We start from the raw sequence: 27,712 nt of genomic DNA, 5'->3' as shown, positions 1-27,712 counted from the left end.
ACTCTGCAATGCATACCTGTACAGTACATGTTTGCATTGCAAATGTTTTTTTTATTATGATTTGCAAGGTCTTGTCATGAATGAATGCAACATGCATTGACCCTTGCTCTAAATGCATTGACAAACCTGAAGGCCACATACCCGAAGGCCGCCTTAGTTGCCCAGATCTTGGCCTTGGGGGTCCCTTAAGATTTCTAAATAGACTTAATAGATTTTCCATTGGAAGTGTCTGTTGAAAATTGAAAGTGGCATTGATCTGTCAACAAAATTGAACAAAGATAAAATATTTACATCATACTCACATACCATTCCTTAATTTAACGACATTCATTACTAATTACAGTGTACTTAATTCCTTACAAACCAATTTACACATTTTGTCATTTGAAATACCCTTAAAATACTAATTTGTTGTAAAACTCTTTAAACTATTTATGGTGAGGGGGAGGGAGTTTCAATATTAATGTATGGGTGCTACCTTCTTTCATGTAGGAATGATAAGAACTTGAACTCCGCCCTGCGATATCACTGCAAAGAGTGAGAGATCTGAAACTGTACATTTAGTTGGTTCAGGAAACAAAGATTTGGTATATAATTAACTTGTTATCTTTCAACAGTGGGAACAAGGCTGTAGGGCTTTCCTTGGACTTTGAGTTTGATGTTTGCATTTCAGTGTCACAGTTATAGATAGTCATGAGTTCTAATAGTTGTTGGAAATGATCCAAACTAGCCACAGTTATAAGAGGTTTTGACTAAAGCGTCAATAAAGCGCCTAGTTGAAAAGTAACCATATATAGCTCATTGAAAACCTCAAACAAAAACTAGATGTACAGTGTAGACTATGATTGTCATAAGGACAGACATAAAGCTATGTACTAAAATTGAACTTTGGTTGGGGTGGAGATGTTGTTCATGTCTAAACATTGTAATGTAGTTTTTCTTTGATATTAAGTCCCTTGTGGGATTTACTAGGATTGTATCTGACTCTAACAAAAATCCAACACCATGCTACATGACTGTAACTCAACGCCCAAATTGTTGGACTCTGATTATGGTTGGTCTATATAGTATGATTATGGCAGTACAGTTGAAGCAGAGATTAGGGCCCAATTTCAAGGCTCTGCTACCTAGACATTGGGCCCAGTTCTCTGCATGAAGGTGAAGTCTTCAATCAATTTCTGTTGGATTTTGATGGGTTTCAAGTGGTTAGGTTAAAGCCAGTTTGTGTTACAACTTAAACATTGTACACATAATTTAGCTCTAAGCAATCAGAACAAGACAACAATTTAGCTCTGTCATGTCTGTGCGATCGTATCAAGACAACAGTTTAGATTACCGTACTTGCAGCACTTGACTTTTGAGGTTAAGTTTTCCTATTCTCAGCATTCCCCCCCCCCCCACCAAAAAAATAAAAAAAAATAATGAAAAATAAATAAACACGCAAACATTTTTGGGGGATTTTTGTTCAGCTCTGGTGAAGTTTTCAAATTCTTGCATTTTATTATCTTTGTTTCTTTCCTTAGTGAGGGCTAACCCCTCACCCACTTTTTGATGAAAGACCAGCGTAACCTTTAAAAAAACAGTCTTTTTTTGTATATTGTGGTGTTAAAGTGTGTCTAAATGTCGCTGTGTTCATTAAAATAATTGTTCATGTGTCATACTGTAGCTCATTTGGCGAGTAGTAACAAGGTATAAATGAAATATTGTTATACTGTTGCACAGAGCAAGGGCAGACTTGTGACCATATCATGAGACTAATCCATCCCTCTACTCACCATCTCATCTTTCTACCAATATCACTATTCACTGTAATAAAGAAATCAAGAAATCTTATCAAAAGATGTTCATTCTTTGTCATTTCTAAGTGAAATTTCCTTAACCTGTAAGTATCAATAAGCCAACAGTATAACTGCATACATTTGTTTTCTCAAATGCTTTGCTATCCGCACAGAGTTGTAGCATTTGAAATTCGCAACAACTTTAATTAACAGAATTTAAGCTAACCCTATAATATGTAAGAACAAACCAGTTTGGAATGTTGAAAAGCTCCCAGAAGGCAGCAATTTGTCCTGTGGAAAGGATAGCAACGTCATTGATGGTGTTAGTATTGTTTGAGGTTTTTGCATGGTTTCAATAAATAGGAAGAAACTAACTACAACGTATAGTTTTTTCCTATTGATGATTTACACCTAACTAACACCTCACAACTAAACATGCAACAAGTGTTGTAGGTGACCAACAACCAAACAGTTTTCGATAATGAAGCATCACAAAGTTTCCTTCAAACTAATTTAATGGATCAAAATACCATCATGTTACAATGTTTGAGTACAGTTTGTATTGTGTACCTCAGTCCTTGTTTTCTTATTCTCTTCCTCTATTCCTAGATGAACATGATATGGATAGGGTGTTTACACTGCCTCAGACCACGTTCATTGGTGGGGAACAATCAGCTCTTCCCTTGAGGGAGATCATCAGACGCTTGGAGGTAATATTTTATACATATAACACAATGTTCTCTGTGAACTCTGGTTCGAATCCATATTCAGACTGGAGCCTTGCATGGAATAGGTTTTCAGTAAATATCAGGCCACAATTTCGTAAAGTTGCTTACACGGCAATAGTAAAAAGAATTGTCCATTTATAAGCTCATTGATGTGGTCCATGGTTTGTTCTACATCTGATGAGAAAAATGGTACCATCACATGATTGGTGATTGGTTCTCGAATTCTCAACCAATAGAATTTAGAATATATTACCATGGTCGATGTATTGAACAAACACATATAATGCTTTTTTTTTTTTTAACAGGATACGTACTGCCGCAGCATTGGAGTTGAATACATGTTCATTAATGACCGTGATCAGTGTGACTGGATACGTCAGCGTTTTGAGACTCCTGGCATTATGCAGTTCACTAAGATGGATAAACGACTCATACTTGAACGTCTCATACGCTCCCATAGGTGGGTTTTGCCGACCTGTCTGCCAGACTTCCCAATCTATTTTCACATTTTGTCTTCACACTTTAAGTTTCAAGAAGCTCTCAAAGTCAAAGAATGGAATTGATTAGAAGTAGGGTTTGGGATAAAATTAATTTATAATTACTCCGAAAAAAATGACCCATTCATGAACAGTATTATGACACTGGCATGACTAACTTTAAGACAATTGACCCTGAACGTAAACAAAAACAATAATAATAGTTTCAAGGAAAAAACATCATAGCTATTTTTAGTTTCGTTTTCCAATTTGTTTGTATTATACTTACACCTGTAGGAGTCTTTAGTAATTTAGACTGTTGTCTTGTTACGTGATGATTGAGAAAGCCCAATCTTGGACATTACATGTAAATGATGTGAAATGACCCTGTGTGATATTTATTATTCTCTGCCCTTCAGGTTTGAAGAGTTTTTAGCCAGGAAGTGGTCAGCAGAGAAGCGTTTTGGACTAGAGGGTTGTGAAGTACTTGTCCCTGCCCTTAAGAGCATTATTGATGTGTGCAGTGGTAAAGGGGTCGAGAGCTTCGTCATCGGCATGCCCCATCGGTAGGATGCATTATCAATAATAATATTAAACCCCTTTCAGACCAATTTCTTAATAGGTTGTCAGCAGAAATCTTCTAATATGGAGATGCCTTATGTAATTGAGCACAGTTAATATTTCATACCCGCATAACAGTCCTAACTTGATGGGCCCGAGCAGACCATTTGGCTTAACAGTTTTATGCTAAGCAAAAATTAGCAGGATATCAGTCAAAGATGCTTCATGTGACATAGTATTTAGCTGTTAACCTTATTCCGGTGAGATTACTTTTTTTGTGCTTAATCAGCTCTATAAAATTGAACCTTGGTTTTTCAAATGGGACAGAGACAACTGGAGGCTTCAGTTGATCTTATTTTTACTTAGCCTCAGAGAAAGACTCTGCTAGTGTTCAAATTTCCAACTGCTTTGTTATCTTATATTTAGTGTTTATAATTGTCAATTGATTTACACAGCGGTCGTTTGAATGTCCTCGCTAACGTAGCCCGCAAGCCACTGGAACATCTCTTCTCTCAGTTTGACTCCAAGCTAGAAGCAGCCGATGAGGTCAGTTGTACTCTTTAGACTCCAAACTGCCTTCAAACGCCATCATAATGTGACAGGTTTTATCTTCAGTTTTACATGCAATTGAAATGTTCCAAACAGCCAGATTGAGATCTCAAGATTATGATGGTCTAATATTACAGTGTAGCACATGGCCTTTTAAATCAAAAATATGTCTTAGACTTCTGGGGTTTCAAATATCATTAGGTGTTGGTCCTACATTGTTGGAATCAGTATCCCTGTGTGTTATACAGTGTAGTGAACATACATTCACCGTATCTGTACTTGCTTTTGAACTCCCAAAATGGCAGACCATAACCAGACACTAGTCACATGTGAAGTCGTTGCAAGGGGTTAACTTTGAACTGCTCCTTTCCTTTTAGGGTTCTGGTGATGTCAAGTATCATCTTGGTATGGCACACTCTCGCCTCAACCACATCACAAAGAAGAACATCAACATTGCCATTGTGGCCAACCCATCCCATCTTGAAGCTGTAGATCCTGTTGTCCAGGGGAAGGTTCGAGCTGAACAGTTCTACCGTGGGGACACTGAAGGGAAGAGGGTAACTATCAATTATCACTTCATCTGACTTTACTCATCCTTTGAAAAAAAGGATCCCCGGCAAAAAATTACTCACTAGTTTTGTTATTGTGTTGCTTCAAGTGACAATAATGTATCTTGTGTTTTGTTGTTGAAGGTGATGAGTATTTTAATGCATGGTGACGCTGCCTTTGCTGGTCAGGGTGTTGTGTTTGAGACGTTCCATCTCTCTGATCTACGAGACTACTCAACGCACGGCACTATTCATGTTGTAGTTAACAATCAGGTGGGTAATAACTACTAGGAGCCAAGACAAACAAGATTAAAGCCCGGTTCATACTTCCTGCAAATGTGAATGCGAAGTGAATGTTGGCGTCACAAAAATCGCAACGAATATTCGCAGCAGTTCAGCTCCATTCAACTCACTTGCAAATATCGCTGCGAAAGGATAGTTGTGACATCAAATTCACGTCAAATTCACTTCGCATTCGCAGGAAGTATGATCTGGGCTTTACTTGGTCTCAATATCAAAACTGATTGATAGCCTGTGTCAGAACAAAGGGTAACCGATCCGCCTCCCGAATTCAAACTACAATAAATAATACGTGAAAGACAATTTCTTGCATTGGTACTATATTTTATTATAAAACAAATCAACTCCAGCAAATCTCCCTCGAGCTCGAGTAAAACCCCACGATTATCTTAGGCTCTACAATTAAAGAAAAAAAAGAGCACCTTGTTTCCACAGCAGTATTCTCAATACAAACTTAAGTGCGTTAAATAAATTCCCAACTGAGGATGAATATCCCCCACCACCGTTCTTCAAAATATCTCGTTTGTCACTTCCCAAAACTAAAATGTCTCCTCGTTGACTTCCTTTTGTCGTCTGTCCCAACACCTTGGGACGCCCACTGTACTCGCAATAAATTACTTGGCTGAGGGGAATTATTACTAATGTCTACAGTTCACTCTTTGCTGTATACTCGAAACTTGCCCATCCAGCGCATCCTCTCTCACGATGGTGGGCGTACGTTCCCCCTCGCCGTACAAATCTGACTCACGTCGTCTCACTTCCACTCCATGCAGGGGTGGGATGTTCATATAACACAACTGCGCCCTTCACACTCCCATAAAGGCCATAGTTGTTGATCGGGTCGTCCAACCTGTCTCCCTTGTTGCCATAGTTAAATATTGGGTGGATAAATCAAACCCTCCGCACTCAGCTGGCATAAATTTAATCTGGCTGCAAAATATAATCTGGCTCGCAGAAAATGTTCCCTTAATATTATGGGTTTTAAGGAACAGCTTGTACCTATATCTGTACAAATAGCAGCAGAACAGCAGAGCAGCAGAACAAAATGGCATGTACTCTTCACCACTTGAGACTCAACTGAATTCTTCCCACTATCCTTTCCCATATACTTCACACACACTTCTATTTACAATCTATGAGCCGACACCCTGATCCTTTGTTATGATACACTTACCCCCAAGATTATGCAAATAAGCTGAAAGGTTAAACTTGAGGTTCACTGCTCCTCATGTTGGGGTATCCCCTCTGGGTCAAAAGTGTGCATACTTAATAATTAATATTGACCCCAAACAACCATGGCCAATTGGGTCCTGGCACCAAGCCCTTCATGAATATTTACACAAAGTTAAAAAGAACTTGAATAAATTTAGGCAATATCTCTGAAGGAAAGGAATGAATATTCATAAACCTCCAAGCATTTGCATTTTTCTGTGACAGCCTGATGGATCGTGAAACTCTGAATCCTTCCATTGAAGCCTGGAAAGTCTAATTTTGCAGTTTAGAATTAACTGTAAAAAAGTTCACTGGAAAGTGCTACGAAATATTGACCACATTGCGATCTTGATGTACATTCACTTTGCACAATCCGTGCGAGACATAAGCATTCACATCTTTCCAACTTACAGGCTGGTAGTCTCCGTTATCTTGTTCTTTGCTTGCTACAAGAAAGACTTGAACTATACAATGATAGAGGGTGACTAAAAACCCTCTGTCATGTATATTGGTGAAATCTACCAGTGCATTATACAGTTGTGCAAAACTGATTACAAGCGCATTTTGGGTTGACTTTATCTAAGCTTCAGGAAACTAAAAAACAATCATAACATCCCCTCTTTGAATCTTTTCAAATCTTTTGTCTTCCCGTAAGTAAATGTTTTGTTTAGACATCCTGTGTTTTATTCTTCTAGATTGGATTTACCACCGATCCTCGTTATGCGCGGTCTTCACCTTACTGTACGGATGTAGCCCGCGTGGTCAACGCACCAATATTCCATGTGAATGCGGATGATCCTGAGGCTGTGATGTACGTATGCCAGGTAGCATCTCAGTGGAGATGCACCTTTGGCAAGGATGTCGTTATTGACTTAGTGAGTAATTGCTACTTTAACCATCAATTGCTTCTTTTTATCTGGATGTATAAAGGGGAACCCATGTGCTGAGATTGTGTTATTTCTGAGCACCTAATGTAACCCATTACACTCACACTGTACATGTAGATGTATAAGCAGTATCAAGTTGCTTGTCTGCTTCCCATGGAGTTGAGTGAGTATTCAATTCCTTAACCATAATTGCTTCTCTTCATGGGGGAGTTAAACAGGAGCTTGTGAATGTTGAGATATTATGTAAGCAGTTTGAACTTTTGTGCTTCCTGGCAAGAGAGTTGAGAATGTTTCAAGAATGGTTATAGTATGACTGAAGACGAGAGATAATAAAGTTAAACAGCACCATGATCTAGTATTTAGTATGTTATGTGCCATCTAAGAACCTACTTTTGTTAGATCATGAAGCACTTGCTACTCATCACTGCGGCTTTGGTTTGATTCCCAGCTTGGTCCTAATGTATGTAGAGTTGTGTATTGGTTCTCTTCTCTGCCTTATCTCTGGGACTCTCACACTTACAACCTCTGGCTGTGTGCTGTTGTCATTATAAATGGGTTCGTGTGGCTGATTACCACAGGCACCCATACATGATGCCAGCGGCTCAACCTTATTGTTCCAGCAGTATTTGTGTTTCAGCTGATTAGTATTGTTTTTACCTTCTTTTAATATACATGTACCGGTAAACTTGATATTACATTGAATAGCCTTATAAAATGATAAATAAATTGTTTGTCTTGTAAGGTTTGCTACCGACGAAATGGCCACAATGAAATGGACGAGCCAATGTTCACACAGCCCCTCATGTACAAGAAGATTCGTAACCACGCACCGGCTCTAACCAAGTATGCTGGAGACAAGATCAAAGAAGGTGTCATGACTCAGGAAGAATTTGAGGTGACTTTATTAGCAGTGTAACATTTCATGTTATCAGTGTCATTTTGTTTATTGGCTTTAGTATATTTTCAGTATTTTGTGTGTGTCTTTAATCTCAATTACTTCCCATATAAGAAGTTCATAGGATGTACAGTGCACGTTTTAGGAGAATGTTGTTCTAATTGTTACCATCATTATTCAGGCAGGCAACCGTTCGGCTGATGTCCAATTTTCTCACCTGCACCATTGACAATTAGATAAAACACAGGACAGAGTCTTGCTTTACCAGAAATGAAAAAAAAAAACCCATGAATATTCAGTACACGGTTTAGACGGTCAATCTTTTTATTTTATTTTATAATTTATGAAAGCTGGATGATTGCTATATATAAGGCTTACATTAAAACCATCCCCTTTCCCCCACTATGTAGGAGGAGCTGGCTGGATATGATAAGATATGTGAGGATGCATATCAAAATGCTAAGACCATCCAAAATGTGAAGAACTCAGACTGGCTTGATTCACCATGGACAGGTAGTTGTTTTACTCATTCGCTATAATCTGAAGGTGTGGTTTCTGTGTTGGGTTCCCTCTATTCAATAATGCAATTTAAGTTATAATTCTTGTTAGTTATTGAAGGGACCAGGCTATGAATCCTTCCGGACCCTGATTAAGTTCAGCACATTTCTTATTCAGCACATTATCACAAGTTAGGTGCCTTTAATACTTGCATTCATATTTCATTGCATGTAAGCAGAGCTATGTTTGAATCAACCATGCCAGAAACACTAGGGACAAACACATTTCTCTTAATGATAGCGTGAGTGAGTTTTTATATCAGTTTACGTCCCATCTCCCCAGGACATAGCAAAGACACTACTGTGACCCAAACCCACACTCTAATGTTTAAAGACGTTGTAAGAAACAACCTTTGTACAATATATGTTGGTTTTGAAAACTGTGATCTTCTAATCTGTGGTCAGGATTTTTCAACCATGATGTTCCTCTCCGGTACCCATCGACTGGAATCAGTGAAGACATCTTGAAAGACATCGGCACTAAGTTTAGCAGCGTTCCAGAAGATTACAGTCTACATGGAGGTATTTATTGACCTTACTCCCTCACCAGCTCTGGCCTAAAAAAGGGTTGATGTCTGTTTCATGATTTAGTTTACCGAGACACCATGTGCATCAAACTCTCTGGTTGATTTGTGGTGGTTCTGAAACGAACCGGTGATTTAAAAACTTTATGTTTCACTCAGTATGTCTCTGATCATCTGCAGAAGAATGCTGGGCCATAGTAGTAACTATATGAAACATTTAAATCGGTAATAAATATATTAATAAACTCTACTGCGCGCTACAAAAAACAAATACATCTAACATTGGGTGCGTTCGACTAGCTTCCCTGTGTCGACCCCGCGTTGGTCATTCGGGTGAGCCCCCAACATGAGCCAATCGAACGACGTCATGCACCTCGGGCCAGCCGCAAGTGACCTGTCCCACAAGCGGGGCACTTGGGGCTGACCCGGGTGAGCCCCTGGAATGGAGTCAAAGCTATTCGAGCGTACCAGGGGGCAGACCAGGGTGGACCCTGGGAAGCTAATCAAACGCACCCAGTACTAGAAAGAATTAATCATAAACAAAAGTTTTTTAAATACATCAAGCGAGCATGATTGTCTAATACAAGGAGGGAGATTATTTATAGTTTAGGAGCAGCAAAAAGAAATTCTCGATCACCTACGGTTGCCTTTGATGTTCTTGAAGGGTAAGTTAAAAGTGTGTGGTCTTGTGAACTCCTACATGTAAGACGGTAAGATAATTGAGAGCGTGATTTGAAGATTATATGAGCTAGTCAATGAACATTGGTGCTAAACCCTGAGTGATTTCATGGTTATGAGCTCCTTAATGTTCATTGGTGCTAAACCATGAACGGTTTAACAAGTTATATGAAAACAACTTTAAATGCTAATTTTTGTTGAACTGGTAACCAGTGTAACCTCGAGTAACAATGTAATACTTGTGGAGTATGTGGAGAAATTACAAATGAACACATTCATTCTGAACCCTTAATTTGCAGTTTGTTAATGTGTGTCAGTTGCTATTATGCTGCATACAGGGTCTGTTTACATATGGATCTCTTTTGTGTATAAGTTATAACGTCTCCTTAGGTGAAATGGAACATGCTGTTTATATAAGAGAGCTTGAAGTAGACTGCCTGTTCTATTCAAAACCACACAGCCACATAAAAGAAATTTCTTGTAAACCTGAGGCAGGCAGTAAAAGAATAAAACACTAATATTTATAGGATTGAAGCGTGTTCTTCGGAGTCGCTTAGACATGGTGAAGAACAGGCAGATCGACTGGGCGCTAGGTGAGGCTCTAGCGTTTGGCAGCCTCTTGAAGGAAGGTATCCATGTTCGACTCAGTGGACAAGATGTAGAAAGGGGTACCTTCAGGTGAGGCTGATGTACTTTTACTTTATGGCTTCAGTTTCATTTCAGCTGACAACTAGTAACACTAGGGCTGGTATTACAAGAAAATCTTCCCAAGACCTCAGATTTTGTAGCTCAGAATTTTCACTGGAAAAAAACTTTTTTGAGAAGACCCAAAACATTTCCTGTTCCAATTTTTGTATGTGCATGGGGTCGATTTCACAAAAACAGAGCCAAGATTGATCGTAACTGCAAATCAATCGTGGTTGCTTAGTAAAATGTGAGATAGTAATGAAAGAATAAACACCCTTGTCACACGAAGTTGTGTGCTTTCAGATGCTTGATTTCGTGACCTCAAATTCTAAATCTGAGGTCTCGAAATCAAATTCGTGGAAAATTACTTCTTTCTCGAAAACTACATTACTTCAGAGGGAGCCGTTTCTCACAATGTTTTATACTATCAACAGCTCCCCATTACTCGTTACCAAGTAATTTGTTATTCATAGCAGAAATACCAGGCTGTTCCTTCTAGTAAGAGCAAGGCAGGTTTGGGGGTTATTATTTTGTTTATTAAACAAAGGGGGGGGGGTATGTATGAGGGAAATGTAACATTTCAAGGGGTACCAATGCAATGTGGAAGGGTCATTTCAAGGGGTACCAATGCAATGTGGAAGGGCCATTTCAAGGGGTACCAATGCAATGTGGAAGGGTCATTTCAAGGGGTACCAATGCAATGTGGAAGGGTCATTTCAAGGGGTACCAATGCAATGTGAAAGGGCCATTTCAAGGGGTACCAATGCAATGTGGAAGGGTCATTTCAAGGGGTACCAATGCAATGTGGAAGGGTCATTTCAAGGGGTACCAATGCGATGTGGAAGGGTCATTTCAAGGGGTATCGATGCAATGTGGAAGGGCCATTTCAAGGGGTACCAATGCAATGTGGAAGGGTCATTTCAAGGGGTACCAATGCAATGTGGAAGGGCCATTTCAAGGGGTACCAATGCAATGTGGAAGGGCCATTTCAAGGGGTACCAATGCAATGTGGAAGGGTCATTTCAAGGGGTACCAATGCAATGTGGAAGGGCCATTTCAAGGGGTACCAATGCAATGTGGAAGGGTCATTTCAAGGGGTACCAATGCAATGTGAAAGTGCCATTTCAAGGGGTACCAATGCAATGTGGAAGGGTCATTTCAAGGGGTATCAATGCAATGTGAAAGGGTCATTTCAAGGGGTACCAATGCAATGTGAAAGGGTCATTTCAAGGGGTATCAATGCAATGTGAAAGGGCCATTTCAAGGGGTACCAATGCAATGTGGAAGGGTCATTTCAAGGGGTATCAATGCAATGTGGAAGGGCCATTTCAAGGGGTACCAATGCAATGTGGAAGGGTCATTTCAAGGGGTACCAATGCAATGTGGAAGGGTCATTTCAAGGGGTATCAATGCAATGTGAAAGGGTCATTTCAAGGGGTACCAATGCAATGTGGAAGGGTCATTTCAAGGGGTACCAATGCAATGTGGAAGGGTCATTTCAAGGGGTATCAATGCAATGTGAAAGGGCCATTTCAAGGGGTACCAATGCAATGTGGAAGGGTCATTTCAAGGGGTACCAATGCAATGTGGAAGGGCCATTTCAAGGGGTACCAATGCAATGTGAAAGGGTCATTTCAAGGGGTACCAATGCAATGTGGAAGGGCATGGAGGCATTTGAATCCATTTATTCTGTTACTAAAGCTAGAGTTTGGTATAACAGCCTCCCCTTGAGTCAGTGGTTTGTTTATTTGTTTTTCAGTCACCGTCATCACATGTTGCATGACCAGAATGTGGATAAGAAATTCTTCATGCCTCTGAACAATCTTTACCCTGATCAAGCTCACTACACTGTGTGCAACAGTTCACTCTCAGAGTTTGGTGTATTGGGTAAGTCAGTCATTTGAAATGTCCAAACAAGGTTTTATTTAAAAACTTATCACTTTAAAAGATCAGAAAAATAGTGAAGACAATACTTAGCAACAGGTTGAAGAATAGGTGTGTGTTGAGAGCTTGTGTGAAAGGCAAACCAGTCTATTTCTGATGGGGAGAAGAAAGTTGAAAATCATTGCAGACCTCAGATTTAGAGCCAGCCTTGGGGCCAAGGTTTTATTGCTTACTACATTAATTGTTCAAGCAATACTTTCTGCTGTGGAACAATAACTGAACACAATCTCTTTTTCCTACGACCCAAGGATTTGAGCTTGGCTTCTCCATGACGAACCCACAGTCTTTGGTCATCTGGGAGGCACAGTTTGGTGACTTTCACAACACGGCACAGTGCATCATTGATCAATTCATCTCTAGTGGTCAGGCAAAGTGGTGTCGTCAGAGTGGTATAACTATGCTGCTTCCACACGGTTATGAAGGCATGGTAAGCCCCGCCCACCTCTCCTAACAGACAAACCAACAGGTCAAACTGACCTGATACTCTATCAAGGCTGTGCATAACGTAGCATGCAGCTTTCTAGGAGTCTTCTTTATGTATACATTTTTAGAAAAATATTTGATGGATTTTTGTCTCTGTTTTTTAGTACAGGGTCCTGAGCTCCTTATTGTTTTAATGGTTTCCTACGACTCTTTCATGTCTGACTTTGATTCATTTGATTTTGTTTATTTTCTACAGGGACCGGAGCATTCTAGTGCACGTATTGAGCGCTTCCTACAGATGAGTAATGATGACCCAGACATCATACCAGTGAGAATTTAAACCTCTGCCAATTCAACCTTTTTTGTTGTTGTTACTTTTAATAGTTTTATGTTGTTTTGTTGGACCTCAAAAGAGATTGTCATGCGTCAGAAAAGAGACATTTCAAAGCAGCGTGGGTTCCTCACTTTTATCAACTGTTAGGGTAAACCCTATTCTTCAAAGGTTACTAGCTAGGGGGGGGGGGTTGGAATGAGGTTGCCTTACCACCACAACAAAGCAAATGATATTGAAAATCACACTGGACCCAACTTCATAGAGCTTTTTAAGCATGAATTGAAACTAAGCACAATGTATGTGCTTTTTACCAGAATAAGGTTACCAGCCAAAACACTATGTCATGTGTACTATCTATAGTGACTGGTCTTCTGTGGGTATATATAGATCTAATAGAGCTCCGCCTCATTTTAATGCACTACCATGAATTAACAACCCTTCATTTGATTATCCACAGACCCTCAACGAGGATTTTGTTATCAACCAGTTGTACGACGCCAACTGGCTGATTGCTAACTGCACAACGCCTGCCAACATATTCCACATACTGCGTAGACAGATTATTCTGCCATTCAGGAAACCTGTAAGTCTCTTAAAGCAATAAGGGAAGACTTTGGTTCATTCTCGGCTACAGTGCACCCTAGGAAATAATTACCAAAGTGCACTCTGGGAAACGTTGAACTAAGTGCACCCTGGGAAATATTAACCAAAGAGAGCTGCATAAAAACCTTATTCAACTAGCCACCATCACTTCTAGGTTAATGCTTTTAAGCATTAATACATTACTCACAAAATGCGCCTTGAGTTAATGATTTTCTTGGGGATTGTATGATATTGTCAAGGGTTGCCCTTTAATTGTTTTTTTTTTTACTGGTCCCCAGCTTTTTCACTTGTCCATATATTTTACATAACTACCCAGCTGAACACCTTGGAGAGAGTTGTGACTGGTCCTCAACTATTTTAACTGGCACTCAGCCCGTGGATTACTGTCAAGGTAGAATGATGACATCAGGAAAATGTATCTTGTGTAAATGGGATGTTCCTTGTAGATGCAGTGGAGTTGGTTGGTTGGTTGGTCTGTCCAATCTACCTGCAAAAGTTATCTCATTTGACAATGCTTTCAAGCTTCTATATTCTCTCAACAGCTGATCATTTTCACACCAAAGAGTCTGTTGCGACACCCTGATGCAAGATCCTCCTTTGATGAAATGGTTGAAGGTAAACATTAAGAAGCTGAATAGCACAACTAAATGATAATGTCTGAAATCTTCTTCATCTTAACTCTGGTTCTTCTTAAAACCAACCTGTATTAGAGAAATTATTCGTATATAGAAGTATGATCCTTGCCTGGTTTACCTTTTCAATGTGGATGCCTTAAAGTAGAAACGATAGAGTTGTTTGCATAATCCTGATGACTGATATTTGTTATTGTTACTTTAGGAACCATGTTCAAGCGTGTGATCCAAGAGGATGGCATTGCGTCTCAGAGTCCAGACAAAGTACAGAAGTTGGTACTCTGCTCTGGGAAGGTTTACTACGATCTGATTAAGGAGAGGGAGAAACTTGGACTGGAAGAGAATATCGCTGTCACTCGTCTGGAACAGGTAAGATAGCCGCAACTACATTTAAGAGTAAACTTTAAACATATCTCTTTCTTAAATAGTGTTTTAAGTTTTGTTCTAGCTTGTTTCTTTGATCATGTTTTGGAAAAGCGCAGTATAAATGCCTATTATTATTATCAACTACAACCAGAATTAACAAAACAACAAGTTGTTTGACCAATTGAGACATTTTTTCTGCTTATGAATAGCCATAAAATTGGGCCCAGATCTTGGGACACGTGTTATTATGAGGCTCAGTTGCATAGAGCTGTTGAGCACAGATAATTGTTGCTAAGCAGAAACAGGTTACTACCCAAGCTTAATTAATGCTGTCTGTGAGTGTGGGTGGTGCCTCAATATTTTTTCCTCGTCAGATGAAGTTTCCAAGCACTGTTTCTACTGAAAAATCTTTTAATTAAGTGTAGCCATAAAGCCTTGCCCACCATTATGCCTAACTATTATATTTGGAGTTGCTTTTTTCTTTGGTAGATTTCTCCGTTCCCGTATGATTTGATTATTGAGGAGATGAAGAAGTACCCCAATGCAAAGATCCAGTGGGCCCAGGAAGAGCATAAGAACATGGGGGCCTGGAACTACGTACAGGCACGCATCCATACTGCTGCTAACTGGAAACGACGCTGCACGTGAGTACAATCTCAGTCTATGTTTGTCAAACCACAAAAAGAGATTCTTTAACGGTAGATTAATTGGAAGTATTGGTTGCTTTTATTTTTTTAGATACGCTGGTCGACCTGCCTCTGCTGCCACGGCAACTGGCAATAAGTTCACTCACCTGACTGAGCTGGATAACTTACTAAGGGAGGCTTGTAACTTGGACTAAACCAGTCAGAACCGGTTACGTTAGGGGTCAGATTTAAACTGGATTGAACCAGTGTGAACAGGATGAAATGACTTCATCCTATTGTGCTGTTACGCTTGATTTAAACTTGTTTGGGCTGGATTGAACCAGTGTTAACAGGATGAAATGACTTCATCCTATTGTGCTGTTACGCTTGATTTAAACTTGTTTGGACTGGATTGAACTACAATGTATCTTAAACAGAATCTGTACATTGGTATTAAACAAGAGTGTTCTTTTAGACCTGATCCTGCTGGAGTAAACTAGTATGAACTAGATTGAACTAGATTGAACTAGTTTGAACTAGTTTGAACCTAGCCTGAACTGTTTTCTGTTATTTAAGGTATTGCAACTTTATTTAGTATACATGTAACCTGCCTGGGCTGATGATTTGTGGCTGTTTTAAGACATCAAAACCTGAATGACACATGAGCTGTTCTACAAAGTTTTCAGTATTCTCATAAAAGTATTAATTTTACTTAAATTAAAAAACAATCTTGTGGGAGGATTCTATTCAAATAAATTTAGCAGAAGTTTTAAACCGTAAAATGGACACTTAAATGAGAAGAATACGTGTTGTCTTCGTCGGCAGCTAGAAAGTGCCCAGTATTTTGAATGATATTTCTGCAACTTTATTGTGAAGGTTTTCAAATAACGTGAAAGAACTATTTTAAACAGTTTTTGAAATAGATTGGGGAAAGTTTTGATGTAGACTTTAGATTATCTTCCCCATTATCACTATTCTGAAAATGATAAATTTAGCTTTTACATAAATAATGAATACAAACAAACAAATTTATTATATAGGCATGTATTGCATCAGATAAGTTTTAAAATAACACATAAAAAAAGGCAATTTATGAGTTAATCTAATAAACTTCCTTGAGCAGTGGCATGCATGGTCGCTACTGAATGCTCAATTGTAACTATTTAATGCTGAATGGTAACTATTGAGTGTTCAGTTTATATTCCGCAGAATGAATTCAGTGTTGCTATATCCTAAGCTGGACCCAAAGTAGAAGCTAAAGATTTGAAAAGGGCCATTTAACAACCCTGGATTTAATCTAAGGACTTTAAATCAATCATTACTTTGTGACCAGGAAGACATTGCATGAGATATTGCGTTAGTGAGGATTTTGGGTAATTCAACTTTCTTTAAATTCTATTTATACTTTTTGTTGATAAATTTGAAGTTTACTTTTGTTTGTCATGAAATGTTTGAGTGTGCCTTTTGATTGGTTATATGTTGCCTGATGTTCTGTTGTGTTAAACCTTTCCATTCATCATTTATCCCAAATGACCCGGAAAGTGCCTTCTTTGTTATAGAAATTACTTGTTATGTCGACTTGAGTAAAATAGTAAACACTAGAATAAGCACGAATCAATCAGTTGACTGTTTGTTACTGGCTCTTGCTAAGTGCCATGTAGGCTCGTAGCTGGGTCATGCAGTGTGCGTGAGCTGAGTCTGAGCCAAATCAACAACCTGGGCTACAGCTATTGCTAATAGGTCATAGCGCACCAAAACGGTGTATAATTCAGCTAGGGTAATCTCAACAGTTGTTGGGACAGTAACTCAATAAATCACAGTAAATGATTTGACAGTTTGTTCTTTAGACTGGCTGCCATGACTTGTTTTTAAATGTGTGATTATTGAAAGGATAAAGCTCATAATAAACGTATAGAGTGGAGTATATATTGTCATGATGTTGCATGCATGACAATGTCATGTTATGGTTAAGCATTTCCAATTCCTCTAGAGAATTGTCGGACTTTCGTCTCCTTGTTAATACTGTCCCTTACCAATCATGGATCAAAATGTCATGCGTAGCCACAATTATTTCTATAGACGTGTTCCCGCAGTGGGTTTCGTTTTCGTTTGTTTTGGGATTTTTGTTTGTTTTCTGGCAGAATGTTACAAAATGGATTGTAGCTATGGTTTTTATTGTAACTTTGCTCTGCTTGTGATTTTGAATTCCCATGACAACAGTTCTTTGCTGACGAAGCCATACCATGGGAAAAAATGCATGGGTTTGGTTTGAACGACTTATATAAAAAGTAACATGTAGCGTGTTTGGCACATTACTGTTTAAAAAGTAATGCATACTTGGACGATTGGTGTTTAAACCAATTACTTTTAGCTTCCATAACGGTACATCATGTAAAAAAAAACATGGCTCTTAAGAAATGCAGCCAACAAGCTGTTATAACATTAGAATGTCTTCAACATTGTTGCTGTCAAACATACTATTGAGGAAATAAAGAAGGAACGAATTAGTCAACAGTACTGTGTGAAATGTGTACATGATTTGAAGTGTTTGGATGAGAGCAGTGGTTTTAAAATTCAAAATGTATGCTCTTTATCTAGGTTGGATGAGATGCTTTGATCTTAACTCTCACTGATTGAAAATCACCAGGAACAACTAACAGCTGAAACAATTCAGATGTAAATACTAAATGCAGTGTCAATTTTGCAACACTGGATTCTTAAGTCAGTAGTGTTACTTGCAGCGGGCCAGTACTTATTGCCCTCTTGTGTATCGATGTAGGGATAAAGACACTCTCATGATGTTGCACTCAACCACCATCGAGTCAGCCAGGGGGTTCTGTCCAACCTTGATGAGTGTATAGACTGAAGAGTGTCATCATCATTAGCCACACCATAACTCAGTAAAAGCCTTAGTAGTGCGGTGTTATGGCAATAGACATAGTTCTCCAATTTGCTGTTTCGTTTCTCCTTCAATGTGATGGCTAGAACTTCTTGGTTCTTAGTGATCAGCTTAAACCCACGCCAGGATTTGAGACTCTTATCTCCTACAGGCAGCAGGCTGGAGCCGACCTGTCCAGTGCAACAGTGCCTTGTGGCTGGATGGTCGACTTTGGGTGTCTGGACCTTCAGAACCTATCAACTGATTTGATGTATGTGTCTATCAGCCACATCTCGGTTCTTGTGGTAGGCATCCAACCACTCTTTGATACTTGAATCGGTTGCGGGTAGGTTGGGTCTCCACAAAGTCATCTGTTCAGAGCTCTACGTGAAACTATTATCGTACTGTTGAACTTGGCCATTATGTCGTTTTCGGAAAGGTTCAGGTTCATTGTGAGTGATGTGGGGTGTGTAAGGAGCGAAGCTAGGATTATCTAAAACCACGTACTCATTTATGGCCGAATAGACATCGTAGATACCGGTTGATAAGTACTTTTCAGAAATTTAGAAAATCAAAGTCCAAAATGCACCTTTCCGCCGAGAGTCAACTGTTTGATAATTGATTAGTCTAGGTTCCTAGACCATTGGTGTTGCGTGGTCACACACAACCAACGTTCCGATTATGCGCGGCAAAAACTGTACACGCTTGTAATGAACGAACGCTAGCGGGCGCTCTGTTTCTGAGCCGGAAATCAGAGAAACAGAGCGCCCGCTAGCGTTCGTTCATTAAAAGCGTGTACAGTTTTTGTGTGTGACCGCGCAACACCAATGGTCTAGGAACCTAGACTAATAATTGATATGCATTGACCCCTGACGCCATCGGTGGCTATTTGCAAGTTAGAAGCTCAAGGGTAAACCAATTGTATTTAGTAGATTCATTGTTGATTTGAGGTCAACAAACGACATGGTTGAACCATGCACTAATTTTATCATTCATAGACACTGAAAATGTTCATGAATCGTTTGTCGTGAAGAGTGTATAATTGAGCAATATGTCTACACTGGCAAAGGTGAATCCAAATTTAGCCTTCCATGTCGCTGAGTGACTTAATATAGTTATATTGAGGAACTAATGGACTCGTGATCAAGTTAATAGTTAACATCGAGTGCTATCAGGAAGGTAATTATTATTGTTGATTCCCGCCATGGTATAAAGATCACTTGTTGTACAGATACTCCCCATGCCATTCTCCAGGACTGACTGGTTTCAAGAGTAGGGTAACGTGTCACATTTGAAACTTTCTACAAACTGTCGACTTACTTTTCTGTTTAGTTTCCTCTGCATAGCGGACTGGCAATGTCACCACCGTTAGTTGTTATGATTACGGGCTGCTCGTCAGGGATTGGACTGGCTACAGCTACATACCTAGCTAAGGAAGCCGATCACAACTTCAAGGTTATCTTGTATTTGTTGAACTTGACGCTTACCAATATTGCATTTTATGTAAAAAGGAAAAACAAAAAAAAACTTTGTGGGTTAATGAGACACAATGTGTACAATGTCTTCTGATGGGGGAGATGTTGGCTTTGATAAAGAGCTAACGCTTATTGTAGTCTCGTCGCTATGAAAGCTTACTCTGCGGGTTGAAGGTCTATCAAGTATTTGTATAAAATGGTTGCAGACCCACAAGAGTTCTTTCATTATTATATGCATTATTACATGCATCCACACCACGCAAAAGCTTCAAACCTGACATTGGAAAACCAAATTACGTCATAGTTAACATTTGGATTTACCAAAGAGTTACGATGGAGTATTTTGTGTATGCTCTATTAGATGACAATGTTACATTCCTTAGTCTATAAAGCACTTTATAATTATATTAAAACAAACTTTTGAGAAGACTGTGTAAAGTCCGGTTAACAATTCTTTGAACTGAGAAATTATTCAGCTTGGTGTCATCATTGACTATTATATTATTGTACCATGGATTTGTGGTTTTAGCATTCAGTGTGTCAGGTTTAACGAGGTCAACGTCAATTCCGACTATTTTGAGCTTGAAGGTGGTACACCACAGGGTACCAGACAGGGCCCTGTCTTGAATCTTTTAAAATGAGGCTGCTCAAAATGCCAATCCCAATTTATAAATGTAAAAAATATGTTGACGACTTTCTCTGCCGAAAATAGAAACTAATCCACCAGTGGCACTATTGAAAAGGACTTGAACGATTTGGCTGAATGGTTAAATTTTTTCGAATCTCATTTTAAAGAGAAAAAAACTCATGAGAGATAAAAAGTAACCTGGCACCATTTCATCAAAGCTGCTTCTACTATTCCGTCATGGACGAAGGAAGATGATGATGATGACGATGACCCAAGTCAAACTTGACCCTTCTAAGTGTCAGGTTCTAAATGCTTACAAACTACTCACTCGTTCAGTGTATTTTTAGACAACGGTTATTCTTTAAAATGTTGTGAAGGAAGATACATGCATGTTACGGCTTTAGACCCCACCCGTCATATTATTGTGAGATGGCTTTTGCAATTTTAGTTTTTGTTTGTTTGACGTCATCAGGTTTATGCCACAGTTAAGGAACTGTCTGACATTAGTGATCTTGAAGAGGCAGCTGGTGACTCAAAAGATAAGAGCCTCTTCATCCGAGAACTTGACGTGACTAAGAAGGTATCAGTTAGGTCAGCGGTGGCAGAAATCTTACAAGCAAATGATAAAATCGACGTTGTCAGTAAGTGATAATAATCAGTTATTGTTTTTTCAACTGATGTCATCAGCCAATACTTCGATTAAAGGGACTTAATACCCAGTTCATCGTTGATATTGGTAGAATATTTTCCCATCATTTGTTTTTAAAGAGCCAAGTTTCTCTAAATTAAGGTACATTTTATTGGTTGATGTTTCGACTGGATGCAGTGTTAATTTAATTGAATCAAGCCTATAACAACTGTGACTGTGGGTGTCTGGGTCAAAATTTAAGACAACGTGGATTGTTTTTCATCTTTATTGAAATAGCCTGTGAAATTTAACATTTAATATAATCACCCCTTCCCTTATGTGATAACGGTGAATGTTGTGTAGTAGGGTTTTAACAACCATCTTAAGTCCGTTCCTAACTCTCCGTTCTACGATGCCGATGCCGCAATGTAACAACGGAGCTATAACAAACACATCTATGGACGATGTGACCTCTGACGTCACTCGAAAACCATAACACGATTCGCGCGCATACCGCCGGGCAAAACCTTTGTGTTTTGGGTAGCCAGCTAGAAAGTGTATGCAATCTTACCATGACTACGCGTCTTTTTGGCCGGCGAAACATGACGTATACAGTGTTTTTTTTTCAACAGAGGGCGGTTTGAATGTAAACAGGTCACATCGTCGTAGGTGTTTAGGCTAAAACCAAAGTATTCTTTATCCCCGATTTAAATTTAACATCTATTATTACACGTTGTTGTCGTTTCAAACTAAAAACTTGTTAATGTTAATTTGCCTGTTGTTCTTTGAATTTTCCCACAGTTACCAATGCAGGAATTGTAGCAGTTGATTCTGATTTATACGATGAATCTTCCGAGAGCTTGGATATTGCTCAAGAAATAATGAACGTCAATTTGTGGGGGTCTGCAAGAGTCATGCAAGCTGTGTTACCGAGCATGAAGAGTCACCAATCAGGCCATCTCATCAATATTACAAGTGGAGCTGGTGTACAAGGTAAGGATGAGATGACAGTAGATTTACATCTTGCTATGTTTTGAGAATTAGGTTGGATCGGGAGGTTGGAGACGACACTCTGTGTACTGAACTAATTAAGTTTCTACTTAACTAACTCAGTTTCTCCTATCCAATTAGAACCATTAAGTATTCACTATGATCTACTAATTTCGCAACTCTTTTCAACCCAACGTCAAAAGGGTGGGAGATTGGGAGGGATTGCAAGGAACCGCAGAGTTGCTTAAGAAAGTTTTTTTCTTAGGCAGTGTTTTTTTTAACACTGACTGGGCTAAAGGAAGGAACAAACGTCAAACTGGAACATTTTCCCATAATACTGTGGCATCGTGCAGGTATAACGATCCGTAATGGGTTATTCTTAACGTTAGCGTGCCTAATGTTAAGTTACCACAGAGGCCGATTTCACTAAGTGAGTACGATGGATCTTAAAGCCATTGGACCCTTTCGGTACAGAAAAAAAAAAAAATCACATATTTACAAATAATTTACAGGGTTTACAGAAGGTAATGGTGAAAGACTTCTCTTGAAATTATTAGTCCATGAAATGCTTTACTTTTTGAGAAAACGGTAAAACAATATAAATTCTCGTTAAACACATGTCATGACACGGCGAAACGCGCGAAAACAGGAGTGGGTTTTCCCGTTATTTTCTCCCGACTCCGATGTCCGATTGAGCCTAAATTTCCACAGGATTGTTATTTGATATATAAGTTGTGATACACGAAGTGTGGAACTTGGACAACACTGTTTACCGAAAGTGTATAATGGCTTTAACTGCAAAGCAATCGTGTTGCAAAGTATAAAAGGTTATATATTATTAAAATCACTATGGGTTATTTACAATTTGTTATACGGTGAATGTCTGAATAATTATTGCTTTGTGAAATCGAGTCCTGGTTTTATCTCTCTTTACAGGGCTTCCCTTTGTAGGGTTTTACAGTGCATCCAAGTTCGCATTAGAGGGAATGTCGGAAGGATTGGCAGTAGTTCTTCAAAAAGGTTACGGGATCAGGTATTAATATCATTTGACATTCAGATCGGGCAGTTAGATTTTATTTGTATAGAATCAAAGATAGCCTTATGTTTGTATTATGCATTTGCTGATGTCTACTGGGTGAACAAACTTGATTGTTTGCAAACATTATACAAATGTTTGTAACAATGCCGTATTTTCCCATTGGTTTCATTTTCTTTGTGTGTTTTTCGTGACACCCATTTTGAAATATGTCCTTATGCAGTCATTTTAATGATTCCATTGTTTATAAATGTTTTGGGTTTATACAGGGGCTTACACATAGTTGGTCTTTTTTCAGAATCGAAGAATTGACCCACAGGACTTGTTTTTCTGCGCATAACTTTGACCCCACAAACACAGAGAGGAATTCCACAGATAAATGAAAGGGCTGTCATTAAAGTTGTTCGTTCAAGAAAAAGCGCATTCTTTACCTTAAGGCTAAAATTGTGTATTTAATTTTTTGTTTTCTTTGTAACGCTAACTTTAGGACCAGCATCATTGAAATTGGAGCCGTTTCAACACCATTAAAAAAAAATGCCGAGGAGAATGTGAAGGAAGCAGATATCTTTTTAAATTGGGATAATACAACCTTAGTTCTCTTTAAAGAGTATGCTGCGAAGGTTTTGCTACCGGCCATGAACATATCTCGGCATCCTAGGGAGATTGGGCAACTCATAGAGAAAGTTATCCTATCCAATGAGCCTCACCTACGTTATCAGTCTGATGAGCAATCAACTAAACTTGTTGCCTCCATGTTGGTTGATCCGACGGGGGATTCCGTGATTAAAATCAACCAAGCCACTTTAAATTGTGGTTAAAAAAGGAAACTATTAAAAAGGGTGTCTGCTGAATCAAACATTAAGGGCGGGGTGGGGGGGGGGGGGTATGATAGATGACAACCGTTAAGGGATACATTGATTTACTTACTGTTTACCACGTATTAATAAGAAATAGTGGGGGGAAAAGCGGAAGTTTTGTTTTAAGTATTTTTACTGTAACACTGCCAATTCCTTGCATGAGATGAGACTACGTTGCTTGCAATGCCTTTTGAAATAATCCTTCAGGAGGTGTAATTAACAACTTAGTCTCGTCCCAAGAAATGAACTGACAGTTTCAGTACGAAGGCGAGGAATGAGGATCTAGTCTACGTGTCACCAGCAAGCTCAAATGCATTTATAAACAATCGACCTTGGATACACATCAGTCCAGTCTACGTTTTTCGGCGTCCAAAGATTGTCTCAAAAAACACCTCTGAGAAACAAGCACCAAAATGGAAGCAGTTTGCAACATCTTCTTTTATTTTTCTGATTCAAAATGGATGTGTATTTATTATGTTAATTAATTTATTATAATTAGTTAGGCCGTGTCCGAAACGACGACTTCGGCTACAGCTACGTCTAGATCAGCGCGTCTACCAGTGTTGAAGAATAGCAGACGCGCGCGATCTAGCCGTAGCTGTAGCCGAAGTCGCCGTTTCGGACACGGCCTTATACTCCGCTGAGAATGTTAACCCATAATGCATAAGTTGATAATTTAAAGAGTTTCAATAATATTGAATTGAAGTTTGTCAAACCAAGTTGTTCAATGAACACTTTAAAATCACATGGTTTAGATGTTTTAACCACCGAGTTTTAGTATTTTATCAATAGTAGTATTGGCACGTTATTAAAGATTAATTGATTCTAGTTATTAATAATGCTACCAGAGTGACTCTCTCACTCCAACCATGAACAATACAATGATTCGTATTTAACTACAAAAAACAACCATATAATGTAAGGGGAAAGTAACTGATTAAACTGATAAGTCCTCCAATTAAAATTGTAATTTCCAGTGTCATATTAAGACACCGTTTTGAAAGAATGATGCCATTAAAGGTACTGATCAATATTGTGGTGTTAAAGACAGGAATACAAATATAAACTAAGATAGTATGTTTGTCTATCAACAAATTAAATAAGATACTTGATAAGTATCGACAAAGAACAAGCATTTGACAAGATTGAGAGGGTTGTTTAGCATAATACAGACTGTGGGAATACGTCAGGTTTAATTTTAATTGAAATCAACTTTGTGAAAATCCTTTATAGCAACCCAACTAAAAGTTGTATGGTTAATAGTTTTAATTAAGAACCATAATATCACCAGGGGTATTAGACAATGGGTGCCCGTGTCAAAGTTTATTCAAATGGACGTGACACGACGTAAACAAAGATTGTTTTTCTTCAGTAATATTATAGTTGTGAGTCTAATGTAAGTTGGATTGTGCCTGATGAATCTATCAGCCAGCTCCCCATGCATACGAAGTATTCATTTTCTTTGTTGATATGTAAATGCTGTACCTTATTTGGTCTGCTATTGTAGATCCTCCTTAGAGTATTATACTCTGGTCAGGTGTGGAGTTGTGAATAAAGGTAATAATTAGGTACGTGTTGTTCACAAGGGGCGCGGTCAGACAGAGAGCACGGCTATGCTAGCTGATGTGTCACAATGGGTCCAGGGTTATTCTAGCATCGTCTTAGACAAAGAGTGGATGTGAACCCAAATAGCAGAGTCATGCATTATAGGCGCTGGGCCGGGTGTTGGTCTCTGCTATGTCATTGGGATGCATTGCGAGGTAAGCTAGGACTGCTGTCATTTTTTTTGTATAACCTTATTTGTGTCGAAAGTTTGGTCAATCAAATGGGGAGTGTACTGCTCTACTTGCCAGTTATGATTGTTTATAAAGGAAATTTCAAATCACGACTATTGAATAATAATATAATAACCACAATCAAATTGCGTTTCCAGTTTGAAAAAAAGGACCAATCAGATGGAGCGAGTAGTGATACAAAATGCAGTCGTGTTTCAAGTCGTTTTGTGTATTGTTTCAGAAGGCCCCACATCTTTCCCCCAAACAACCTTGTCACATATATTTAGTGCAACCAATAAATATTACTACCGCCCTCTTGTGACCACTGGTCGATATCTGCTTGTGACGTTTTCAGTTATAGACGATGAACATCGCCAGATACCTGCCTGCTAGTAACTAATTAATTTTCCAAGCATTGACTTTTTTAAACCTCAATTACAACTTGTAACTTTTGTAACTTTTAATGTGTTTTCTATTATAGGCATACACAGCTTTGTCTGATAGTACTGGTGGGGTGTTGTGTGCTAGTACTGGTGGGGTGTTGTGTTTTCAATAACTCTCCCAACGTTAAGTTTAAGCATAAACGACTCAAATCGCAACAAGCCAGATTCATAACTGGAGGAGAAAGAACAACACAATCAGAACACACAATCAAAGTTTAAACGTCGGTTGTCAATTAAGTTGTTTTGTGAAAACTTGAGTTGTGCTGGATAAAGATAAGAAACCAGTGTACCTAAAGCCAAACTATTCTCTCCCAAACGAATTCTTATTTCAACACCATGGAAACAGTTATTTTTCTGTGGGAGAGGGGAAAGGTGTAACAATGACTAGAAATGACAGGTCAATTTAAACTTGAGACGTGAAAATGGAATCGATTCTGTACAAAAACAACATTATTGAGTCTCGTGTTTCATTAGCAAGTATGCCATCTTATTCTGTTAAACGTAATCATAATAAAGGAGTCGGTAAAATAAGCCATACATTTTGTGAAATAGCTACAGATAAAGTGTTGCTTTAAGAAGAGAATTGAGAGCGACTTCACCGCTTCCTTAAATTATCCTTTAGTCTTTCATCATATTTGCCAAGTTCCTCGTCTGCGGTATCGATTCTGTAACAAAATACTGATTCCAAGCACACAGCCTTAAAAGGAGCGGATTGGTTCCAGCTTTGGTCAACTAGTTTTACTTGTGGGAAGAATTATAGGACGCTTGTGCCAATAATAATGCATGTAATGTACCGTGTCGCTGGTACATCACGTCTGAATTTATGTCCAATATACAGACCTTTAGTTTAAAGGGTTGCATTTCACGCACAAACTAAATGGTGAATGCTGACAACTGTCTGCCTGTATACACACTGGGCTGTCAAATGATGGATAGGCTTATAGGCTCACGGGTTAGAGTAACTACTAAATTATTGAAGACTAGATTAAACTTGAATGAACTATGAAAAGACAGCTAGCTGCATATCAAAATTATGCCTATTTATAATTGAAAGTATGACAAGACTTGAAATTTCGACAAAGCTTCTCAATCAGCCAATGATTAAATATTAATTTACAAAAGTTAGCCCATCATACAAGAGTCCCTGTCGCGCGAATACAGAATTATGTAATCGATATAGCAGCAAATACAAAATAATATGTAATCGACATAGCAGCAAATACAGAAGAGGTAATCGATTTAGCAGCGAACACAGAATAGGTAATCGATAAAGCAGCAAATACAAAATAGGTTAGGGTTAAAAACGCTGCAAAGTATAACGCTCTGCAAAATAAGACTCTGGCTTTAACCAAAATGTATGATGAGTTTTGTGTCAGACAAAATTAGATCAAAAGAAAAAAACCTAAAAAGGAAGACGAAGTCAGATACAACTATGATGAGAAGGTTTGATAATTTTGTGTTTTACACGGCGTTAGACAGCCGACACTCTCTCTTCACACCATCGAGAATGAAGACAGAACACAATGTGTGAATTAGGTACGAACATAGAACAGTCACGGCTTACTAACCATGATTGTCTTAAAGAGGAATACTCCTATTTTTAGAAGCTTTGTTCACGTACGACTTCTAGTTAAAAACTCTTGGAATAGGGGCTTAATTTTAAAAACTCTTCCTAACTAGGATCAATTATAAAA

The 27,712-nt window shown here is 38.7% G+C and overlaps 2 protein-coding genes across 3 annotated transcripts in view; both read left to right on the top strand.

Moving 5' to 3' along the window:
• LOC117303897 (2-oxoglutarate dehydrogenase, mitochondrial-like) overlaps nt 1-17,825 on the top strand; it is a 28,289-nt gene extending 10,464 nt beyond the window's left edge. For both annotated transcript variants that reach the window (XM_033788344.1, XM_033788345.1), the window contains exons 4-22: nt 2,388-2,488; nt 2,812-2,966; nt 3,402-3,548; nt 3,999-4,089; nt 4,470-4,649; nt 4,785-4,913; nt 6,848-7,027; nt 7,782-7,934; nt 8,345-8,447; nt 8,897-9,013; nt 10,221-10,371; nt 12,140-12,267; nt 12,573-12,751; nt 13,004-13,075; nt 13,539-13,664; nt 14,227-14,299; nt 14,522-14,685; nt 15,172-15,326; nt 15,421-17,825. In XM_033788344.1, coding sequence (XP_033644235.1) covers nt 2,388-2,488; nt 2,812-2,966; nt 3,402-3,548; nt 3,999-4,089; nt 4,470-4,649; nt 4,785-4,913; nt 6,848-7,027; nt 7,782-7,934; nt 8,345-8,447; nt 8,897-9,013; nt 10,221-10,371; nt 12,140-12,267; nt 12,573-12,751; nt 13,004-13,075; nt 13,539-13,664; nt 14,227-14,299; nt 14,522-14,685; nt 15,172-15,326; nt 15,421-15,523 — 2,507 coding nt within the window. In that variant the 3' untranslated portion in view covers nt 15,524-17,825. The remainder of the gene's footprint in view (nt 1-2,387; nt 2,489-2,811; nt 2,967-3,401; nt 3,549-3,998; nt 4,090-4,469; nt 4,650-4,784; nt 4,914-6,847; nt 7,028-7,781; nt 7,935-8,344; nt 8,448-8,896; nt 9,014-10,220; nt 10,372-12,139; nt 12,268-12,572; nt 12,752-13,003; nt 13,076-13,538; nt 13,665-14,226; nt 14,300-14,521; nt 14,686-15,171; nt 15,327-15,420) is intronic.
• A 281-nt stretch (nt 17,826-18,106) lies between these two features.
• On the top strand, nt 18,107-23,775 carry LOC117304020 (retinol dehydrogenase 8-like). Its single transcript, XM_033788498.1, has 7 exons — nt 18,107-18,163; nt 18,294-18,491; nt 19,519-19,641; nt 20,762-20,930; nt 21,719-21,910; nt 22,844-22,940; nt 23,431-23,775. Exons 1-7 carry the CDS (start codon nt 18,107-18,109, stop codon nt 23,759-23,761), a joined length of 1,167 nt encoding a protein of 388 aa, XP_033644389.1. The 3' UTR covers nt 23,762-23,775.
• Nucleotides 23,776-27,712: the final 3,937 nt, after the last annotated feature.

The sequence above is a fragment of the Asterias rubens genome, chromosome 20 (genome assembly GCF_902459465.1).
Source record: "Asterias rubens chromosome 20, eAstRub1.3, whole genome shotgun sequence".
Classification (NCBI taxonomy): Eukaryota; Metazoa; Echinodermata; class Asteroidea; order Forcipulatida; family Asteriidae; genus Asterias; species Asterias rubens.
Note: the sequence above shows the minus strand (reverse complement) of the source record. Positions and strands in the feature narration are given on the sequence as shown.

Coding starts and splice junctions, on each gene's coding strand:
- LOC117304020 (XM_033788498.1), top strand. CDS start 18,107: ATGTTGCACTCAACCACCATCGAGTCAGCCAGGGGGTTCTGTCCAACC. Junction 18,164..18,293: donor TCTGTCCAACCTTGATGAGT/GTATAGACTGAA, acceptor TGTGATGGCTAG/AACTTCTTGGTTCTTAGTGA. Junction 22,941..23,430: donor CAAAAAGGTTACGGGATCAG/GTATTAATATCA, acceptor CGCTAACTTTAG/GACCAGCATCATTGAAATTG.